At 35.2% G+C, this 22,773-nt stretch overlaps 1 protein-coding gene across 1 annotated transcript in view; it reads right to left on the bottom strand.

Annotated features, from left to right (window-relative positions):
- Window positions 1-22,773, bottom strand: part of LOC148945816 (sorbitol dehydrogenase-like) — a 55,299-nt gene that overhangs the window by 4,077 nt on the left and 28,449 nt on the right. Inside the window, exons 5-7 of the mRNA XM_089098503.1 lie at window positions 22,580-22,764; window positions 13,998-14,173; window positions 12,352-12,473 (exon numbers count right to left, since the gene is read on the bottom strand). Of these exons, the coding sequence (XP_088954629.1) occupies window positions 12,352-12,473; window positions 13,998-14,173; window positions 22,580-22,764 (483 nt within the window). The remainder of the gene's footprint in view (window positions 1-12,351; window positions 12,474-13,997; window positions 14,174-22,579; window positions 22,765-22,773) is intronic.

Below are 22,773 nucleotides of genomic sequence, written 5' to 3'. Positions count from 1 at the left end.
AATCCATTAAAACTAAGTAATTTTTATTTTGAAACTGCATTACCACATGTTCACATACCTAAAGTTATTGGGAAATAACCCCAATCCCCCAACAAAATGCCGTTGCCGTATCTTTTCTATTACTCATATTTATGTGACAACACAATCAAAGAAATGAGGAGCAGTAAGGAAATAAAAATATAAGGAAATAGGGCGAAATAAATATCACCCGGGGGGGGGGGTGGAACAAGATCTAAGCCCCCCTGAAAAAGAGAACAGACCTTCACTTTGAGAGCTAGTCCCCTATGTATTTGCTCTCTACTCACTTGTCTTTGAATCTATTTAAAACTAAGTTATTTCTATTTTAAAATGAAATCACTAGCTGTATAACATGCTTAAAGCTAGTGGGATAATGCCTCTCCCCCAAAAAAAATTCCTGGTCGTGTCCTAACTGGTACACCTAATTATGTAACAACATGATAAAAAAATAAGGAGTTATCAAGAAAATAAGGAGTAAGCATCATTAGAGGCGAGTAGGATAACGCCTAGACCCCATTTGAAAAAAGATCTTCACTTTGAGACCTAGATCCCTTGTATTTGTAACCCCCCCCCCCTATCCTAAAATTTGTTTAAAACTATGTAACTTGCATTCTAAAAAATTACTAATATATTTTAAAAAACTTTGTTGCTGGTGAGGTGCCCCCCCCCTTCTATAAAATTTAATGGCCGTGTCCTAACTGGTAATCGTATTTATGTAAAAACATAATAAAAGAAAAAAGTAGTTAATAAGGAAACAGAAACATAAGAAAATAAGGAGAAAAATCATCATCGGCAGGGCGTGTGACACTGCCTGTGCCCCCTGACAAAAAAAACTTCACTTTGAGAGCTAGGTCCTTGTGTATTTGCCCCCCCCCCCTGTCTTTGAATCTATTTATAACAAAGTAATTTTCATTTTAAAATGGTATTACTACCTGTTAACATACTTAGCTACTGGGAAACGGCCCTTCCCCAGACAAAATTTCATAGTCGTGTCCTCGTTGGTAATGCTATTTATATGAGAACAAGGTCTAACGAGCAGTCAACACTGCTCACTACTCATTCTCTCTTATTCCAATGCCTGTTATTATTATTATTTATTGGAGAACCCGTCATACAAAAAAGGAAAAGACGGAGCAATAAGCGAAAAAAGAAGAAGCAATACACATAAACTTAGGAGTTATACATGTGGTTTTTAGTGACGAACCCTGGAGCTAAGATCTAAATCAGCTCTTAGAACAAATTACACAAAACGAGAAAGAAAAAATGAATTATATACTGCTCTGCAGGTACGCGACATGTTTCTTTTTGTATGCTCTTAAATACTGAAAACATAAGCAATATGAACATCATTGCATTAAGCCGCAATTGTTAAAAAAAAACATAACCCAAATAATCTTCAGTGAATTAAAAATATACAGTAGATAATCATATCAACTAGTGTAAATTTGACAAGAAACGGTAAAAACACTTAAACGACACTTTCGTCCGCTGGTCTTGAACTGAGATCACTCCCAACAAAATGATTCATTTACTCCGATATATATAGATATCAAAAACAAAGAAATTATTTAATCACGGATCCTTTTATATATTTGCATAAAGCAATATGCTTAAAAGAACCAATAATTAATAAAGAATTAAAATATTAGTAATATACGCAATATATTATAAGAGAAAAATTGACACCAAAATTGAGAATAACCATCGTCACTTAAATTGGACTCACATGAAAAAAGACTAAATAATCAATCAGTTTAAAAAACTGCAACAATTACGCTAAGCGCGAAAACAAACACTTAAAAAAAAGAAACAACAAATACATCTTAATTACTGGGCCAGTACTGATGACCAAGGATGGTTCAACTTCGTTAAAAAGGGAGTTATAAACAAGATTTTGCTTTTCCACAGCTATAATGGGGTCAGCAATGCTGAATTTTCTAATTAGATAAGAATTGCGCGTGCAACGGGGAAAACGTTAAAGATATTTTGCAAAACAGAAGAAGACTGAATAAACTTTTCACTTATCAGATTTGTGAGCATTTTCCAAAACGGTGATATGTACAGATAATGTAGTAGAGCAACAGAGTTGAAACGTTTTGAAAGAAGCTTGCGGTAGAAGCGTAACATATTAGTTACAAAAGAAGCACATGATAATTCAACTCTACGTTCAATGTGAGCACTTAATAGTTGTCGCGTGTGCATTATTGACGAACCAATGGGAAGACCGAAGTAGGTGATATGATCTACTGGCTTAATCCTACTATTTCCGAGAGGAATATCAATACGCGACGCTTGCTTCCAGTTGAAGAATACAACTTCGGACTTTTCAGCATTGAACTGAAGACCTAGTTTTGCATACTCAGATTGTAGCGTTGCGAAAATCTCGCTAATGCGCTGGATAGTGCGGCTCAAATTCAGAATGTCGTCTGCATAACATATGAGAGATAAATCAAGACTGGCAAAGATGAGAGATGTGGGAACAGTTGACTGTGCACCAAGAACTTCATAATTGAAGAGTGAAGGGGAAGAAACAGCACCTTAACGGGTACATTTTTCAACATTAACAAAAATATTAGGGGTTGATGCGTAGACTTGAGAGCCGTCAACTTTAGCTAATGGGTGAAGTATAAGGCAAACTTTAAGACGATAATACATGTCTCGAAGGGCTCTGATATATGAAGGGCTCACTCCACGTTTTGCTGCATGGAGTAGCATAGTGGCGTGAATGAGAGAGTCGAACACTTTACCACCATCATGCCCGGCCAACACGAGAGTTTCACCTGATCCATCTGCATCGATCAATGCGTTCGCGACAACCGACAAAGCGTGGGCACAACCATGGCGTGGCTGGAATCCAAATTGGTAAGGTGGAACATAGCATTTCACGTGCAGATGGTTAATGAACAGAAGTTCAAAAAGCTTACAGAAGTTAGTAGCCACTGTTATAGGGCGGAAGGACGAGCACTGGGTAGTGAGTTTACCTTTCTTTGGAATTGGAGTGAGATCTCCGATTGAGAAAGAAGAAGGTACAACTCCTTGGGTAACAATCATCTGCATCAAAAGGGCAATATGGTTTGCCAGAAGCTCGCTTCCATGCAGAATGTTAAGAGCGCTCATTTGATCGTTGCCAGAAGATTTCTTACACTTTAGGCGTTGGATTGCTCGCAATACAGGATCAACCGAAACATCAAAATTGTCGGTGGGACAACTAGACAGAAATTTATCAAGCTTATCTTCATATTCGGACTGTAGGGCGGCATTTGGTGGGGAGAATTCAGCACAGAAGTATGAATTCCATTCGGAATCAGGAATTACTTGAGCAGAGAGGCGGGTGCTAGGAGGATCTCTTGATACATTTCTCCAGAAGGAAGGTTGGGACAGAGAAGCTTGCTGGGATGTCTCTTCAACTAAATGGTTCATGTGGATAGATAGTTCTCTTGCAAACTTTCTTTTGGTAGAAAGACGAAACTCAGAAACCCAGCCAGAGCAAGGACGGTCACACTGGAGCCACAAATGGTACCAAAATTTGGAAATTCTCCAAGCTTCAACTAGGCTCGAATTACTGGACCAATGACACCCCGACGTATACGCTTAAGACGTATAGCAGCTTTTTCTGCGCATCGCAGAGCATGGCAGATTTGTGCAAGATAGATATCTAGCAACACCCGTATTTATTTTGCATCAATTTGCAAATTTTTCCTGAGCAACTGGAACTGAACATGAGTTTTATGTAGGACAGAATTAGTAACTGCAGCAAAAAAAAGCATCTTGGATGTTTTCCCAATCCCTGTAATATTGAGCGTGGGGCTGATGTGGCTGTGTGGTGGGAGTAGACTGAGAAGAGGGACAATAAATAGATGCAGATTTTGGAAGGTGGTCTGATAGTTGGAAATCAGTAACGATGTAAAGAGGTGACACCTGGAGATTTATAGAAGAAACTGCATGGTGGAGGTTCGACACATGACTTGAATGGTGTGTGTAAATGTAATCGAGATCTTTCGGCAATATCCTAAGCCAATCGTCAAAAATACTAGACAAAATAGAAGTACGAAATAACGAGGCGTCAGTCAAATTACAGTTAAAATCTCCTATAATAATACAACACTTACCTAACAGGCGAATCATTGAGAGGCAAGATACTAGTTTCTTACACCCATAAATAAATAAAAATTCCGATCGGTCATTGCGGTAATCATTCGGGAGATAGACGTTTACAATAACATACTCTTTTACACGGACAGCAAGAAAAAAAATCAAATGAATCAAAAATACTTGAACGGCACAAGGTCCTAACAAGCATCGCTATACCACCCGAGGGGTGGCCACTGGAAGCGGATCGTTTAGCGGGCAGCGAATAGCTAGTAAAATTATTGTCAATTTTTAGAAGGCCTAAACTATGACTCGTCAAAAATGTTCTTAAAAGCACAATACGTCACAATTCGAAAGCAAACCTTTTATCACGGGAATTTTTACTAAAAGTCCACCATTAATATTCCACAAAAGTACAGCTTGCGTAGTAGTAGACACATCCATATCATGCCGTGGGCTTTGCTACTTGACTGTTGTTATTAGGACACTTTACACTGTAACAAATGGCCGGCAATTTTACATTCTAGACAGAACATTTTTTACAAACACGGAGAGGCACTGTTAGAGGTGTGATCGCATGATCCACAGCGAGAGCAGAGGGCCTGATTGGAGCACTGTGAGGCAAGATGCCCAATCTTATGACACGAGAAATAACCCTTTGGAAGATATACAAATGCTTGTGCAGAAAGCTTTTCGTAGCCAACTTTCACAGACACTTTCAAGAACTGATCCAGATATGTTTCAACTCAAAGTAGACCTTGAACACTCGGGACTTTCCGCACTGTGAAACTTTCACGCAGTTTGGTACAAGAGATTTTACTTGATTCTCATCATAGTCGATCGGTACGCTTTTCAGAATCCCTATAAACAGTGGGGATTTCACACTCATTGAGATACCTGAGGTACTGTTTTTAGCATTCTCGGCAATTTTTTTCGCTGCACGCTTTGATTTAACAAAAAGTTTCCATTCCGAAGCCGATTTTTTAAGTTCAGTTATTTCACCTGAGGCCTCAGGGCAAAGTTTATCGACAAAGTCCTTACAAGCATTAGGTGAAGTCAGGTTTGCAGGACAGTTTTTTTAGTACAACGGCAAACGTAGGAACTGGGGCAGGGTTAATTGTTACGTGGGTATCAATTCTAACTGGCCAGACGGCCTGAATGCGTCGCACTCTCTAAAAAGTCGTCAATTTTCCGAGAGAGTTCATTAACTTTTGAGACTAAAGTAGCTGAGACTGCCTCCCCGATTGTTGGGGTTTCAGAAGGTGAGAATATAAGAAAAGTGGGAACAGGCAAATTATCCTTTGCCGCTTGATTTAACTGTTTACAAATGCCAAATACATTATCTGCATCCTTTGTATGTTTCACTCATCGGCTCTGAATATTCAGCTCCTTATACAGAAACTCTTCAGCATTGATAATAGCATGGATCTCGTGACAAAGTTCAGTAACGGATTTAAAATAATCATGCTATTTTGATCGGTCATTGCGCAATCTAATTATCATAGCCAGGGACAGTCGAGTATTCCAATCAAAATATATATGTAGTAGGTCAATGTAATATGTAGGTCAAATAACGTAATCCAAGTTCAAGGTGAACTATTTTTAAGTCCAAATCCGATTATGAAATTAATTCAATAAAAACCATAAAGAATCACAAATGTATTACTGTATTAACAGTTATACTGTAGAAATGAGATTATATCCAAAAAGAGGTGTTTGCAGTATGAACTCTCAATATAGATTGTATGATATGATATGATTTATTAACACTAAAAGACCTGCTGGGCCATGGTTAATACACAATACGCTTCAAAAATAATAATTGAAAACATCCTTATTATAAACAAAACAAAAATAAAGTAATAAAATAAATCTAAAGAAAATGATCTCTATGCTCCATGCCCAGTCCAATAAACCTTCCCAAATTCATTATACCCAGAAAATTTCTATCTCTTAATATATCACCTCCCTTTCGAACCACCCCGGAAAAATTTCCTCTCTCAAACCTCTTAACTCCTCGCATAAACATAAAAAATTAATTAAACCATCATAAAAGACAATATATACAGACAATAAAAGGATAAAAGCATGAAGTTATGTTGATGTTTACATAATTAAATCTAGAGCTTAAGTACAGGCCTATCACACTATTAATTGAAGGGAATAACTGCTAGTATCTGGCTCTGTAGTGTTTATTTAAAACAAGGAAGAAAAAAAAAACAACTAACAGGAAAAAATGTTTGGATAAAAAGTCAACCGTTTTGGGAAAACGTTGAAAATGCCAGATAAAATATATAGTTATTTATACAAATTAGTTCATTTGTGTATAGATCTTAGAATTTTTTTCTATTTTTGAAGGGGAAAAACATCTCAAAAAGATGGTTATGGTATCACAAAGGCGTAATAGTGACGTTATATTCAACTAACTTAGACTGATACCCCATTCCCTTCCCTAACTTAGATTGATACCCCCTTCCCTAACTTAGATTGATACCCCCTTCCCTTCCCTAACTTAGATTGATACCCCCTTCCCTAACTTAGATTGATACCCCATTCCCTTCCCTAACTTAGATTGATACCCCCTTCCCTAACTTAGATTGATACCCCCTTCCCTTCCCTAACGTAGATTGATACCCCCTTTCCTAAAATCAACACACTCGATGCATCGGTTCAATCCTTTTATCCGTGTCTTCGTTTTCTTTTTTGTGTTTTCTAACCCATTTTGTTTCGTTAAGTTACTTATAAATTTTAGCTGTTTCCCAAGATGAGTTGTGTCTACTCTTTGATCAAGTGATGATCGATATCATCTTGATCTTCATCATGATGATAGATAAGATCATCAACTTCAACGTCAATGCCTTGACGGTTACTCGGCTGCGTTGAAATATGTGAATCGGGCTGTTGAAAAACATATCCGTTTTATAAAAAGTATACAGTAGCATCGTCAGAAAATGGAAGTTTCAGAAAGTTTTTTATGCGGGTACCTTCTCCAGTGGTGGTTCTGGCCTCTCTTGCACCCGGGGCAAAATCTTGATTAGCATCCCCCTCCTTAACTCCCGCAAAATTTTTAGGGCAAATTTTATCAAAAATTTCATTCATTAACAAAATTAGTTTCAAATAATTAATTAATTAATCATTTATCTTTAAGTAATTTTCTATTTATTATTTTAATTATTTAATTATTATTAATTAGTTTAATTTCATCATTTTGATTATTATTATTTTATTACTTTTATTTTCAATTTATATTTATTTTATTAATAAATGAATAATTTATTAATTGTTTTCATTTGTTAACTGAGCCCTCTACTTCATTTTAAGAAAATAAAATTTCTAAAATTTTAAAATCATCATAACCGTTACATTGTTTATTTGAAAATTTGCACCCCTAAAATTTCTGCGCCCGAGGCCTGTCGCCTCTGTCCCTCCCCTAAAACCACTTCTGGCCTTGCCTATTATGCATAAAAGATATAAAGAACATTCCAGAAAACATTTGTTTCCAACTTTTCTATTCTGGTTTCTTCCCAATGCAATATTTCGATTCAAGTCATTTTATATTATTATTATTCATTTATTGCCCGTCAAAAAAAGGTACAAAAATTACAATAGACGGAGTAATCACTAAATAAAACAAAAAGAAAAAAAAGGAGACCAACACTCTATTGAAAATTCAAATACATGACAAAAAAAAAACTCTTCATTACATTAATACGAACAATGATGCTAACGAAAGGATGATAAAAGCTTCTTTTAAAACGGGAGAGAGATTTACTAATACTAATATTATTATTATTCATTTAATGTCCGTCAAAAAAGCGGTACATATACGGAGTAATCACTAAAGTAACAAAAAGATGGAGAAAAAAAAAATTCATTACATACATTACATTAATACAAATAAACTATTATGAACAAATTGGTGACCATGGATGATTAAACTTACTTTGAAAACGGGATAGAGATTTATTAATGGTAATATTAGGGTCAGCTAGCTTATACAAATGAATAATTTTATGGCTTCTTGTGTAAGGGGGCAAATGTAAAAGATATTTAGCAAATCTGAAGTAGACTGATCGTAGGTGCTTTTTATCTGTAACTGTAAAGAATTTCCAGAAAGGAGTAATGTAAAGCAGATGTGGAAGGGTTGTGGCGTTGTAAATAGATGCTAGAAGGTAACGATTGAAACGTAGTTTGCTTTTTACGATTACAGCGTAAAAAATGCTAATTTTACGCTCAACGTGAGAAGTCAGCAAACGACGTGTGTTGCCTATAGATGTGCCAATTGCAAGGCCCAGGTATGTGATATGGTCTGCGGGTTTAACAAAAGAACCGTCCAGATTTAGAAGAGAAGTAGAGGGATTTCGCCAATTGAAAAGGATAACTTCGGATTCTCAGGATTAAAAGACAGCCTGATTTCTGAATATTCATCTTTGAGGATTTTGAAATTCTGCTCAATGCGCTGGATCCTACGGCTGAGATTCAAGATGTCATCAGCATAACAAATAAGAGACATATCGATTCCCCCAAGAATGCATGAAGGAAGATCCAGGCCTTTGCTCCAGATCAAAGATCCAGGCAAAGATCCAGATCTTTGCCTGAGCATCCAGGATACTATTATTGAACAGGGTTGGGGAAGTGATAGCTCCCTGTCTAGTTCCTTTCTTAACGAGGATGGGGTACTGAGGAATCACAAGCATATTCGAGGCATTCGAAGAGTTTGGCCTCACACGAGAATTAATGTAATTATATTGGGATTGATGAAGAGCCGATTGCAGGGGGAAACGGGATGGGAGTTTGCATCTACATGAATCAATTTAATGACCCAATTAAATTGATTTAAATTGAGTCCAATTAAATTGAGACGCAATACCTCTGCGTCTTTTTTTTACTAAATGTGCCATGCAAGGCCATCTTAAGCCACAAAAATACATCCATTTAAATACAAAGAAAGCAAAACAAATATTAAGTCTATCATAGCATTAAATATGCGTCTAGAATAGCATATGCTTAAAGTTCACGTTACTAGTGTGACCTCAAAATAGACCGCTAAAAATGAAGTTTTCGAGAATAAAAAGAATCAAATTAGAATTGTTTGTTTTGAAAAAACATCCGAAATTTTCTTTAAAAAAGAAATACCTACAATCTAGACTCATGTAACATTATTCTCATAAATAATATTTAAACTTTGGGGTAAAAAAAAAACAACAGAAGATTCAAACGCAATTTTCAATATATTCATCATTTCAGGTCACATAAACAAATCATAAGTCTATCATAGCATTAAATAGGCGTCCAGAATAGCATATGCTTAAAGTTCACGTTACTAGTGTTACCTCAAAATAGACCGCTAAAAATAAAGTTTTCGAGAATAAAAAAATCAAATTATAATTGTTTGTTTTGAAAAAAAATCCAAAATTTTCTTTAAAAAAATACCTACAATCTAGACTAATCTAACATTATTTAAAAAAATTATATTTAAATTAATAATAAACACCAAACAGAATGGTAAAACATGGTAATTATTTACCATTACGGTAAATTATTTAGGGTAAAAAAAAAAAACAAATCAGAAGATTCAAACGTAATTTTCAATATATTCATCATTTAAGGTCACTTAAAAAATCGTCACAAAAACGAGAGTAAAACGTTATTTCAGATATTTGCTACTATCGCCAACTTATTAGACCACTCTATAAGAAAGCTGATAAGAGTGACTGTCGTAATTATAGAGTGATTAACTTGTTTTCTTTAGGAAGCAAATTACTTAATATGATAATACTTTTTATACTTTGATGCTGAATATGAAGTTTAAAGAGAAAAATAGTGTGGTTTTCAAAAGGGAAGAGAATGTGTAAACCAAATTTTCGCTCTTAAACTAATAATTAAGAAATTTCCGACCAACCAGACCCCTTTAGTCCTTACCTTTATAGATTATGAGCAAGCGTTTGATTCAGCAAACAGAAGAGCTTAGCAGAGGTCCTATCTGTGTATAGTATACCAGATAAATAAATTAAAGTGATTAGTGCTATTTAAGAGGATAGCATTGAAGCGATTAAGGTAAGAAATGAGATTCGTAGCTGGGTTTGTATGGAATCAGAAGTTAAGCAGGGTTGCATTCTACCCCCATTATCATGGATGTTTTTGATGGACTTTGTCCTGAGGAACATGGAAAATGCTAAGGAAGAGCATAGAGTCAAATCGGAAAGCAAAACTCTGCTAGACTTAGATTATGCTGATGATCTGAGCGTCCTAGATGAAAATGTCTGCAAAATGAATGAGCTTTTTGAGGTTTTGAGAATTAAGCGCACAAGAATAGGCTTAAAAATTAACGTTACTTGTACTTGGGGCAAGACTTAAGCAGCCTAAATCTCTCTGATTTTCAATGCGTTCATTGTATTGGAAGACCAATAGCATTTGTTGTTTGTGAATAGCTCAATCGATTCGAGCCAGGATTTTCTCCACCTTCGCCCAGGCCTCTTGAAGTCGTCGAGTGTGTATTGGTCAGCCTTGATGCAGGCGAGCCACGTTTTCTTTTGTCCCCCGCGTCGCTTTTTCCGTCCCGAAAGAGGTGTACTTCTGAGGGCTTTATTGACAAAGGTGTGGTGTGGGCTGCGAAGTGTATGGCCGAATCATCGGAGTCTTCTTTGTTTAATTACAGTGGCCAAATTAGAACACTAATAGCAGATTTTGCGGAGTTCGATATTGTTGACACGATCACAGAGTTTAATGCAAATGATCCTCTTTAAACATGAATGATCAAATACGTTGAGGGCTTGAATGTCAGATGCTTTCATAGTCCATGTGTTAAAGCCATATAGTAAGATAGACCGAACAAGGGCCTGGTAAATCCTTATTCTTATCTTAAATGGGTACACAAGAATATGGGTAGTAATGTTAAATAGGTTAAATAGGATTCAGTGATGATGTTAAAAGCAGAATGGCCAAGGCCTAGGGTACTTTTTGACAGTTGAAAAAATTCGGAAGAATAGGAAGAAAAGTCTGCAAACCAAGATTAGAATCTTAGAAGCTACACTGATGAAAGTGGTCAAGCATGGTTCTGAAACATGGGCACTAGAAAAGACGGCGGAGGATTTGTTGGATGTTTTCAAGTGGAATTGTCTATGGGTTGTTTTGGATATCCGTCTGACTAACCGTATTTCAAACACTAAGCTGTAGGAAACATATGGTTCTATTCTGCTTTGTAGGGCCAAATTGAGAGAAAGGTTAGGATGGCTAGGAAACTTTCTGCGGATGAAAGATGACAGATTACCATAGATTATTCTTTTCAACCATCCATCTAAGGCCATACGAAAAGCTTGAAGTCCCCGAATGGGGTTGGAGAAGTTCGTAAAGAATGATTTAAGGGACATTGAAATTCCTTGGAAGGGTGTAAAGACGGGAGCTTTGAATAAGTCGGGAGGGAGGAGGAGGGTACGTAGCTGTGTTGAGCTCAGGCGGCCTGGTGCAGCAGTGAGTTGCCAGTAGTAGCAGTAGCAGTACTATAATGAAGCCGATATTAATCGATGATATTGAAATTTTTCTATCTCAAATTGACGAAGGATGCTACTCTTAACAGTTGTCCAAAATGTTTGGTCCATAACATAACACAACAGTCATATAACAATAACATAACAATCCATAACCTAACAATCTTGATAAAGACTAATGCTCATTTTAAATCCAAGGTGTTTCTGTATGCATCAGGAAGATCCCCAACCCCATCCCAAAAAAGGGACTAAAAAGTCACTTTTTGACACTTCTTCTAATACTACTAGCAACTCATTGCAGCACCAAGCCACCTGTGGCCAAAACAGCTACAAACGCTCCTCCTCCATCCCAATCTATTCAAAGCCACCCTCTTTACACCCTCCCATGAAGTCCTCATTTCCTTTAAATCTTTCTTTATGACATCCTCCCATCCTAGACGAGGACGACGTGCTTTACGTTTAGCCCTTGACGGTTGGTCAGAAAGGACAATCTTCAGCAATCTGTCATCTTTTATCCACAGAACGTGCCATAGTCTTATCAACCTTTGTTTCATTATAGGCCTAGAAAGAAGGATTGAACCACATTTTTCGTATAGCCTACTGTTTGAAATACGGTCAGTCATCCGGGTCAGACAGAAAATAATCAGATTCCGCACCCTTCTACCCCAGTATCTTGTTGGAAATTCGGTATTACAAATTTTCTTAGTCCTAAATTCGATAAAAATGAGCGTAATGCAGACAGTGCGTCAGAACTTACCAATTCGCATATCTGAAAATCCCACGAATGTCAACTTCTCTTGCCGATGCGTTTATGATAGGAATTTTCACTTCATCTGGACCACAGCCAACTAGGCATATAACACCACCAGACTTTGTAGACTGAAGAAAAAGATGAATGAAAAGAAGTTTATAAAAACTGTTTGATCAAAAGCAACAATTATGGTTGTGTGAACAAAGTGATTACAATCCAAAACGACAAGATAAAAGAATAAAATATATACAAGTCAGGTGATAGCAGGGGTGTCTCAGGAGGAGAAGGGGGCGCTGGTCTTTGTATATCAAATAACACTTTCACCAAAAGCAAATTGTTTTTCTTCATTCACTTTCCAGCCACCTTTATTGTTTAAGGCGGCAGGTAAAACCTGAGTAAAAAAAAAATGTCTTTAACTCCAAGAATAACTTCATCCATATTGTAAAAGTTGAACATTAGCGTCAATGGGGAAGAGGACATTCGCTCCCCTGATTTTTTACCTCCTTCCCCTATATTTTAAAAATAACTGTTTTGGCATTTTCACAGAAAAATGCCTTTTATGGTATTTCAATTTTTTGACAATTTATCAAATGGACCCGGAAGCATGTAAGCTGTTTAAGCGTCAACTGAGATATGATTCCTTTTGGAGAAATAAAAGTTGCAATCTGCTATTTTCGTCATTGTTTTGAAAAAAATTGATTTTTAAATTTTACTATTTAAATCAAATTATCAAAGTTTTATTTAAAATCGACAATCCTTTTATGAAATTATAGTATTTTACAATAACTTTTATAAAATAGTCATATAAAATTTTAATAATAAAAAATTATAATTTAATAATATACAATAACAATAAAATATACAATAAAATTTCAATAGCGATAATATGTAAATTGAATAAAATGCAAATACTGTAAAATATATAATATTATGAAAATAATACGTATGTTGTATTTAACATAATATAAAATAGGGAGCGCTTATTTGAAGAAAAAAAAATACCAATAAAATTTTTAATCAGATTCTGGCTTTCATGTCTCAAATTTTCCACAAAATGTATTGTATTTTTCTATTATTTAATATTTTTTTTTACTACCCCCCCCCCCAAGTGGAACGAATTAAAAGTTTGTATTTGTACCTGGTTGGTCCAAAGCAAACAAAGAAACGTGTGTTGATTCTTTGAAGAGGGTTTCATAGTCCTGAAGTGAGTGTTAGCTTGTGAAGAATCGTTTGCTTCTTTGGAAGTTACGAAGTTTTTTAGTTATTTTTTCTTTTTGTTTCCATTCCATTTAGACAAATTTCAGGAAGGAGCCCCCTCCCCCTTGTAACGCACTTACAGATAAATGGCCCTAAGAATTATACGATTTGTATCGCTAATCCCCCTCCAACACACCCACATAAAACAGGACGGAACCAGAATAATAAAAAAAAACACACTAAAACACTAATAGTCCTAAACGGATGCTGGCCTCACCTCACTACTAGGTGTCTATAAATATATTCTCTTCTTATTTCTATTCCATTTAGAAAAATATTAGGAAGAAACCCTGCCCCCCCCCCCCTTTGATGCACTTATAGATAAATGATCCCCCCCCTCCCCGCAACATCTCCATAAAAGAGAATGGAAACAAAATAAAAAAGCGTTAAAATACCAATATTCCCAGTCGTACGCTGGCCTCTGCGCCGCTACATTCAATTGTAATGTTGGGTCCACCATTTGTTGCCTGAACGATTTCTTTGATCATCTCAAGTTCCGTATGATTCTTAATATTTACAGCAAAATCTGCACCAAAAGAACGAGCAGTGTCAAGTCGACTGTCTGAGATATCTGCGAAACAAAAACAGTTGTTCATAACAGTATTTACTCAATAAAAATTATAGACACTGGCTTTTAACTGAATTAATTTGAAATGAAAACTGACTAATCATTTTTAGAACCCCCCCCCCAAAAAAAAAAATTATGACGAAAAAGATTTCTAGATTTCACAAGCAATGATTTTTGACGTTCATTTTTATTTTTGTATTTCCGATCAAAATCTACGCTAAAAAACAGGCCGTGTCGAGTGGATCGTCTAATATGTCTTCGAAACCAGAGCAGATGTTTATAACAGCTTTTTGTTAATACAAAATTCAGAAAATAACCTAACAGAAAAATCAAAAATAATAGTTATTTTAGGTCATTAACCTGACTTGTGACCTAACATGGAAAGTTGAACTTTATTGAATCAACGCAAGTTCCAATTTCCTGTAAACAGGCTCTTGCAGCCTCTTCTCACTGCGTTCAAAGACATCCTGCCCCCTGCTTTATTCGACGCCATATGGATTGATAAAGCGCAAAATGTTGATAATCTATCATCATTCATTTGGACTTAGTCGTAAAATAAGAAAAATTCCATAAATAGGCAGAATGAAAAATAATGAGGTGAAATGAAACAAACATTCCCGCACAAGCATTGCTTCAGGGAATCGATGATGTATATATTTTTTTTTTTAAATAAACCCATTGTTACTTGAAAAAAAAAAAAAAAAAAAGAATTCATAGGATAGACTGTAAAATTATAATTAATTGAATAGTCTTTCAGATCACGCAGACATTTATAATATAATTGAAATAAAATATGAACTTATAATAAGTGAAATAAAGCATACAAAATGTAAATATATATATATATATATATATATATATATATATATATATATATATATATATATATATATATATATATATATATATATATATATATATATATATATATATATATATATATAAAACGAAAAAAAAATTAATACTTATATACAAGTAAACAGCCTAAAATGTATAAACATATGAATGTTACAAGAGTGAAATCAGTAGAGAATGGGTAAAATGAAATGAAAATATGCAGCTGTTAAACTTATTTTACACCGTCTTAATTAAACCTTTAATTAAGACGATGAAAAAATTATAAATTTTCTAATAAAAACTTATTAACATATTAACAGAAAAAAAACATTAGAAAAACAAGACTAAAACAATAACACGATATAAAATAGCATACATAGGCCAAAGACAATAGACAGCAAAAATAAAAAAGAAAAGACGAAAGAAACTTTGATATTTAGTGTTGATTTTTGGTGCAAGCAACAAAACCGGACACAAATTCAGAATAACTCTTATATATTGCCCAAGCCACACCAAAGCCAAATCTGTCGGAAAAAAAAAAAAAAAAAAAAAAAAAAAAAAAAAAAAAAACGGAGCTTTATGAATGAGGTTGGATTTTTCTTGATTTTTTTGTTAAATATGTATCTTAGAAGCAGAAATTTTAAACTCCAAGAAATTGGTTTTAAAAGTTTGCCCTAACACTAATTTGTTCCCAAATATTCTCTACCAACACTATGTCTTCTCATTTTTCCCAGAATCCTGATACAGATGGAATAACTGCCATCCATGCTCCCATATGTTTTAGTTTTAAAAAATGACGCTTAACTCTTGACTCTGATTAGTCGATCAAAAACCTTATACTTTAAAGTTGAACAGTGTTTAACTCAAAAAATTATGAACGGCATAAGTAATTGGCACTGTTGTCGTGCGCAATTTTTATTTACAGACGAGCGTGACTTCTGTATTGGTGGATATGACGATGTATAATTTCGCAAAAACGAATAGTATCTTCCGAGAAGGGATTCCAACAAAATAAAATAATATTTTTATTCACAAGTCTCATGGATTATCTTGGTATTAATATTCTAATCGGTCCAATGTTTTTTTTATTTTAACTTTTTTTTCTTAATCCGTTGATAATGATTTTTTTTTCTGGACTTGTTCCATAAGAACTTGGTCATAAAAGCAGGAATTTAGTGATAAGGTTGAAAGAAAAACCGGATGTGTTTGAATTACATAGAAGTGAAAAATATTATGGGGAAATCATCAAGTTTCCGTCAGTCAGGTTTCAGAAGAAACTAAATTTCAGCTGGGGGGGGGGGCAAACTGGGTTCTGGGGGGCAGCTGCCCCCCCTAGCCCAATAGAAAATTGCGCCCCTGATCATTATTGGAGTGGGCTGGGGTCGATATATCAATCGGTCATAAAAGCATGAACTAAATCATACCATTCGAATCAATTACAAAAAAGGAAAATCTTATGGAAAATAAAAAAGTTATCAGAATTGGTAATTAATTAATGATTCAGACATAAGGTTTGAAGAATTTCCTAAAATATATGAGAAATATAGAAATTAATTCGTGAATCAAAATAAAAATACATTGAAAAACGAACTTTGTTTTATTAAAACTAATTTGAATAAACTGTAGTAAAACCAGCCATCTTTGATACAAGCCACAGTCTGGTTATGTCATATCATTAATTCAAAAACATTAATTCACTTATTCATCTACAAACATGTTATCTTTACATTTCATGCGATCATTATTTTAGTTCCAGTCAATTTTGGGTTTCATTTATTTATTGATACTAACAATTTGGTCGTTTTGGGTTTACTGTAGGACTTGATTTCTGCTCGGCTTAGGTTTTAATATGGAATTTTACTACTATTTGATATTTTTTTAACGACCTTAAAATTTAAGTTTTACTCGTTTTTAGTTGACGTAATTTTATTGTTGGTTAATTTTAGCAATATCTCTGAAGTTTTTTCAATTTATCTGCTTGTATAACAAAATGCATAATTAAAACTCTAAAGTTGGTCAAAATTTGAATATCTAGTCAAATTTTTCAGTCAACAGTTGTTTTGTTTAGTAAACTTATAATAAAAGTTTTAATACCACCGTTTTAGGTGGATGGAGAGTTATATTGTTGGTCATATAAATCGAAAATCTACTTTTTTTTTCTATTTTGCAGGAGTGAAGCCATCCTTAGCACAAAATGCAACATAATTTAATGAGTCTTTTTAGACATTAATACGTCTAAAAAGAAAATCAATGTCGTCTTTTTATGTAATTGTTGATTTAATTATATGTTTGTATAAATAAATTCCGTTCAAATTTGTTTTCTGAATAGGGGCCACCTGGCCAAAAAATATATGAAACTGACTGAGGAGACAAAATGTAATGCCGCGTTTTTACACTCCTAAGTTTTTGGTCTAAAATTATCTACAACATTCAAAATCAAGTAAATGGGCTGAACAACCGTATTATAACGGGCTGAGCAAGAGTCTTGGGTAAAAAAAAAAGAAGGGCTGGTCCCGTAGTCGGGTGATAGTTTTTTTTAAGTTTTTTTTTCTGCGAATAATGATTCCACTGACCCAAAAACTTACAGATATAAGATTCATTTAAGAACAGGCGTTAGTCTTTTTCAGACGAACGAATAGAAGAAAAAATGCTTTCCCCTTTCCTCAGACTTAAGGTTTTGGGTTCTCTTGTCCTTCTAAAATGTCCCCTGAATTTTTAACTCGATTCCCATTATCCTTCTTGAGATTTTAAAGATATATTTTTTTTTATAGCCAGGTTGAATGTTGCCTTATGATTTGCTTAACTACTTTACCGTAAATAGATTCACAGTTGCACTTCGGCTATTGGTTCAAATTCTTTTAGGCGGATTGGAGACATTCATTATCTTGCCCCTCAGCTGCTCTCTATAAACCCAAAATACGAAGGTCTGTTTCCTCCTCCTTCCCATTTAACATTTTGACATTTTTAACATTTAACATTTTGATCACCTGGATGCCTAATTTCTTCTAATTACCTCTATCACTCTCCCAAATCAAAATTGGAAGTCTACTTGACATCCATAAAACCCGTAGATTTCAACTCAATCTCCCAAGTTGTTACTGAATAATGTGCATACGCTATTTTGATAATACTAATGCACAAGGTTTCGCTCATAGTGCCTAAAACCTTAAAGAGATTTTCAGACTATCTCAAAAGTCGGATCCATTATCGTGGGATTTACGAGGGGGACGATGGGTAGCAGAAAAGGGCATGGGAGCAGGGCCATACACCCTGCTCTTTTTAAGATTCGAAAGGGATTTGAGGGCAGACAAAGCTAATGCCACTCCCCCTACCCAAAAAAAGAATACATCCAGGCACGTACTCTCCCCATTACCCCTAAAATATAATGGGCTTAAAAAGAGGTAAGCAGCTTTTATTTAGCTGATCAGTTTGAAACTAATACCCTTACGACCTTTGGCTAAAAGGGCTTCAATACAGAAGGAAAAACGTGAAAAAACATTGGTTCCCTTATTAATAGGCCTGACAAAGGGCCAAAACACTTTTTCTCGGCGACATCTCATGGAAAAGTGGTTCTAGAAACTTAGTATGGGTTTCATTAAATGGAATTTGAAGGCTCTAATACCCTTTCTAAGGCTGGAATTACCCCCCCCCCCCGTAATTAAGAAACTGGCATATGAGTCAGAGAAATTTGTATTTATTTTTTCAGTAGAAACGATTTTTTTTACCTGAATTCAAAGAGTAGGCCTAATATACGAGTTGGAGAAAATATTTTTCTTTTGAGGAAGGTTTCAACCCGGATACCTCTCTCCTTTGATAGGGGACACTCAGAATACAAAATTAACCTCACATCCATCATTAGCGACTTCAAACACTCTTCTTATTGTAATATTTGCAAGGTAGTTCAACAGCTCAGTAGTTCTTCAAAACATACTATGATAAAAATTAGATGTATTCCTCATAACCAAACCTACACGGGGGGAATTACAAAGAATACCCGGCCAAAATATGCCACTTTTTCTGATTTTGTCGACCTCTTGAAGTAAAATAATAACCCCTCCCCCCACAGGACCTGGTCTCTGTGACCTTGTGTTACAAACTACCTTTTGTTGTGCAGCTCTCAAATTCCAATTACAGACTCGTGTTTGTTATTAGTGTCTTCAGAAACTTGAATAGCAACTTTGGTCAAAGTCAAAAACCACTTGTGAAATGTGTACTTATCGTAATTAGGTTCGGGATATATGAACAGTAACATTGTCCCTGATTTGTAATCAACAGTCTCATAAACTCTTAAATGCCCACTTTGGTGGGGATAAAACAACATCTATAAAACATGTAGTAAGTAGCCTATCTATTGATTCAGAACAGTCATCCTAATTACTAAATAGTTTTTTCTGGCCCAATTTAACCATATCGAATCATACCCTTAATAACAACGATCATGAATTGAAAGAGGTACGACGTGCCGAAATATCCAAAAATAGTTTTTTAATGGCCCAATTTAACCATATCGAATCATACCCTTAATAACAACGATCATGAATTGAAAGAGGTACGACGTGCCGAAATATCCAAAAATAGTTTTTTAATGGCCCAATTTAACCATATCGAATCATACCCTTAATAACAACGATCATGAATTGAAAGAGGTACGACGTGCCGAAATATCCAAAAATAGTTTTTTAATGGCCCAATTTAACCATATCGAATCATACCCTTAATAACAACGATCATGAATTGAAAGAGGTACGACGTGCCGAAATATCCAAAGATAGTTTTGATGGGCCCAATAGCTCCGTTTTAGGCCATCCAATCATTCTGATCAAAAGTCCTCAAGTAGCTCTGATTTCTAAAAGGTGTAATTTATCCATTGTCTACTAAAATATACCCACGAAGCTTCTATTTTAAGTGGGCTATATACTTTTGAGCCCTTGTCTATGGAGCTGAATGTATCAATCTGGTCATGGGGATACACCTTTTTCGACTTTCGATTGTTTAATAGAAATTTTACCCCCCGAAACATTCCTACATCCCACGGAAGATTCCTCCCGACAAATTACTTTGCCTTGGAAAATTCCGCCTTTAAAGTTCACCCTTCTGGGAAATTCTCCCGAAGTTTAAAATTGAGCAGCCAAGGGGAAATTAAGATAAATAAAAAGAACAAAGAAAAGCGTATAATTGTACATAAGCCATAAAAAGGAGGTGTGGTGAGTCGGTGTGTAGGCGGAGAGAGAGAAAGAATGATAGATGCTTAAAAGACCTGATTTCAATGCTCAGATTGTCTAAATTTCAAAGATCATTCAGATAAATATAGGAAGGGGTATGCAGGGAGGGTAGGAATTTACCTCTAAACTCCCTACATTTAGACTAACCCAGGATAAGGGTAATGCGGGGAGATGCCTTCCTTTGTGTTGAAGAGAAATGTTTCTGACATCTATTTTAATGTTTCTTCGTGTAACTGAACTAATTTCCTTCATATTTCATAAAATTGCATGTAATAGTGCGTAGATGCGCATCAGCTATTATGAAGGAGGGGTGGTGGATCATTTTGTTCGCGGGGGGTGTGGCAGATGCCTCAAAGAGTGTATTTTAATGCCAGAAAATTCTAGGTCTCATTGAGCCTTCATGTAACCATAGAAATAGTTCTAGGGAAAGGGGTAGATGGAAATTGATAATTGATCACTCTTGATTTCTGGGAATCTACGCCTTTATAATGGAAGTAAAGAGTAACAATAAACCCTAAAACAAGCAGATTTTATTCCATTTAGGAGGAGGGCTGCTCCCTACTCAACCCCCTTCCCTTGTGGTCAAAAACCTTCGGGGGATATGCTAGTGTTTTCCGAGTTATAGCGCCCTTTTTCAAAGTCAAAAGCGATTGGAGAGCAAACCAGCCCTTGTCCAAGAACCTTTTTTTGATATTTGGTCTTTCCATAACCCCTAAGACATCTAATCAACATTTGGAGGTACCCATTTTGTTCACACTAGTTGAAAACATAAATAAATTTGCATCCAAGGATGGTCAGAGCCACTAGGATAAGGGACATAAATTATGCGAATTGTCAATTCTTTACAGATATATTTTATATTGGAAGAAAAGAGGGAGGGGGCATATTTGGTCTTAGGAGTCCAGTGGGATGAAACATTCAGGGATTATTTTATTGTTCAAAAAGATCAAGAAGATTTTGCTGTTTGAAGGGGGAGTGGTTAGGGGCCCTAAAATGAGTCAGAAAAACTTTGATTGGAGAGCAGCCACCCCCTGTCCAAGAACCTGTTTTGGTATCTGGTCCTTTCATAACCTATTTGGACATCTGATCAACACTTACATTTACCCATTATGTTCACAACAGTTTAAAATATCAATAAATTTAGATCAAAGGATGACCAGAGCCGCTCGAATAAGGGTTGTAAATTATGCGAATTGTCAATTTTTTACAGAAAGACAATATAGTAGAAGAAAAGAGGGGGCATATTTGGTATTGGGATTCCAGTGGCGTGAAGCTTACAGGGATTATTTTCTTGTTCAAAAAGATCACAAAGATTTTTCTGTGGGAAGAGGAAGGGGTTAGGGGCACAGAACTGTAAAAAATACAGGATTTCCAAGCAAATTTTTGGCTGGAATTTAAACCAGCCAAAAAAATAAAAATAAATAAATACTATGATTCGTGTTTGAAGTCCAACAAATTATTGAAATTATTAGGATTTATATGATTTTCAGTAGAAAACCAAAAATATAATTCTCAACGTAAATAGGTTTTATTATATCAAAATGGTTTGGATTTCAATAACAGATAGAAATTTCTTAAAAATCATATTGAATTTGACTATGGTGGCATTTAAAGTAATATGTTCGATAGAAATTCAAATCAGTTATTGGAATTATAAAGGAAAAGGCGGAAGCTAAGTATACTTTTACTTTGAAATGAGTTACATTTACTTGTCTACATATGATATCAAACCAAACTTTTATATACCTGCTTTGTTCAAAAACTTTGATGTGTCTAATAAGTTTGCCTTCGATGTTGACATTACCCCATCGCCCTATTGTTAAACTTTGTCTTACCTTGATATGATAACTCAACCCCCAGAAACACGAAAAAGAATTAAAATAAAATTTAGATTTAAAAACAAATAGCGTACTATAAAACATTCTACATCACTTATTCTGCCTATATTTTGGAATATTGGTAAAGTCTTCCCAAATTCCTTCTTTTCTTCGTCATTTCCATTTGTCGTATTTTTTTTGTGGCTACTAAATTTTGTATGCAGGGGAAAGTATCCAAGGGGGAATTATCAGCTGGAGAAATTTCCAAGGGAGGGGTAATATTCCAGGAGGGAAGGGGAGGGTAATTAGCCTAGCACGGTTTGTATTGACTATGATAGCATGTGCAAATATATCTTTCCCTATTATTTTATTTTACATACATATTGACGGCATTACCAATGTGTCTGAGATTGCGCGCAATACTAAGAACGAGTTCTCACCGACAAGAGTATCAAACATCAATAATAAGGATCATGAACAGACAGACACAGAAGCAATATTCAATATGGCATTGTATAAAATAAGGTACAAACCAGTTATAAATATTTTGGTGGCTCCAAATGCTTTGGCGACCATCATGTTTAATAGACCAATTGGACCAGCACCAAGGACTAGAACACTACACCCAGCAGTTACGCCACTTCGCCTACAGGCATGGACTGCAACTGAAAGTGGCTCCAACAGTGCAGCCTCTTCAAGAGACACATGATCTGGCAGTCTTTAAAAG

This window comes from Artemia sp. Qi Xiang Cuo, chromosome 12 (genome assembly GCF_049724085.1).
Source record: "Artemia sp. Qi Xiang Cuo chromosome 12, ASM4972408v1, whole genome shotgun sequence".
Classification (NCBI taxonomy): domain Eukaryota; kingdom Metazoa; phylum Arthropoda; class Branchiopoda; order Anostraca; family Artemiidae; genus Artemia; species Artemia sp. Qi Xiang Cuo.
Note: the sequence above shows the minus strand (reverse complement) of the source record. Positions and strands in the feature narration are given on the sequence as shown.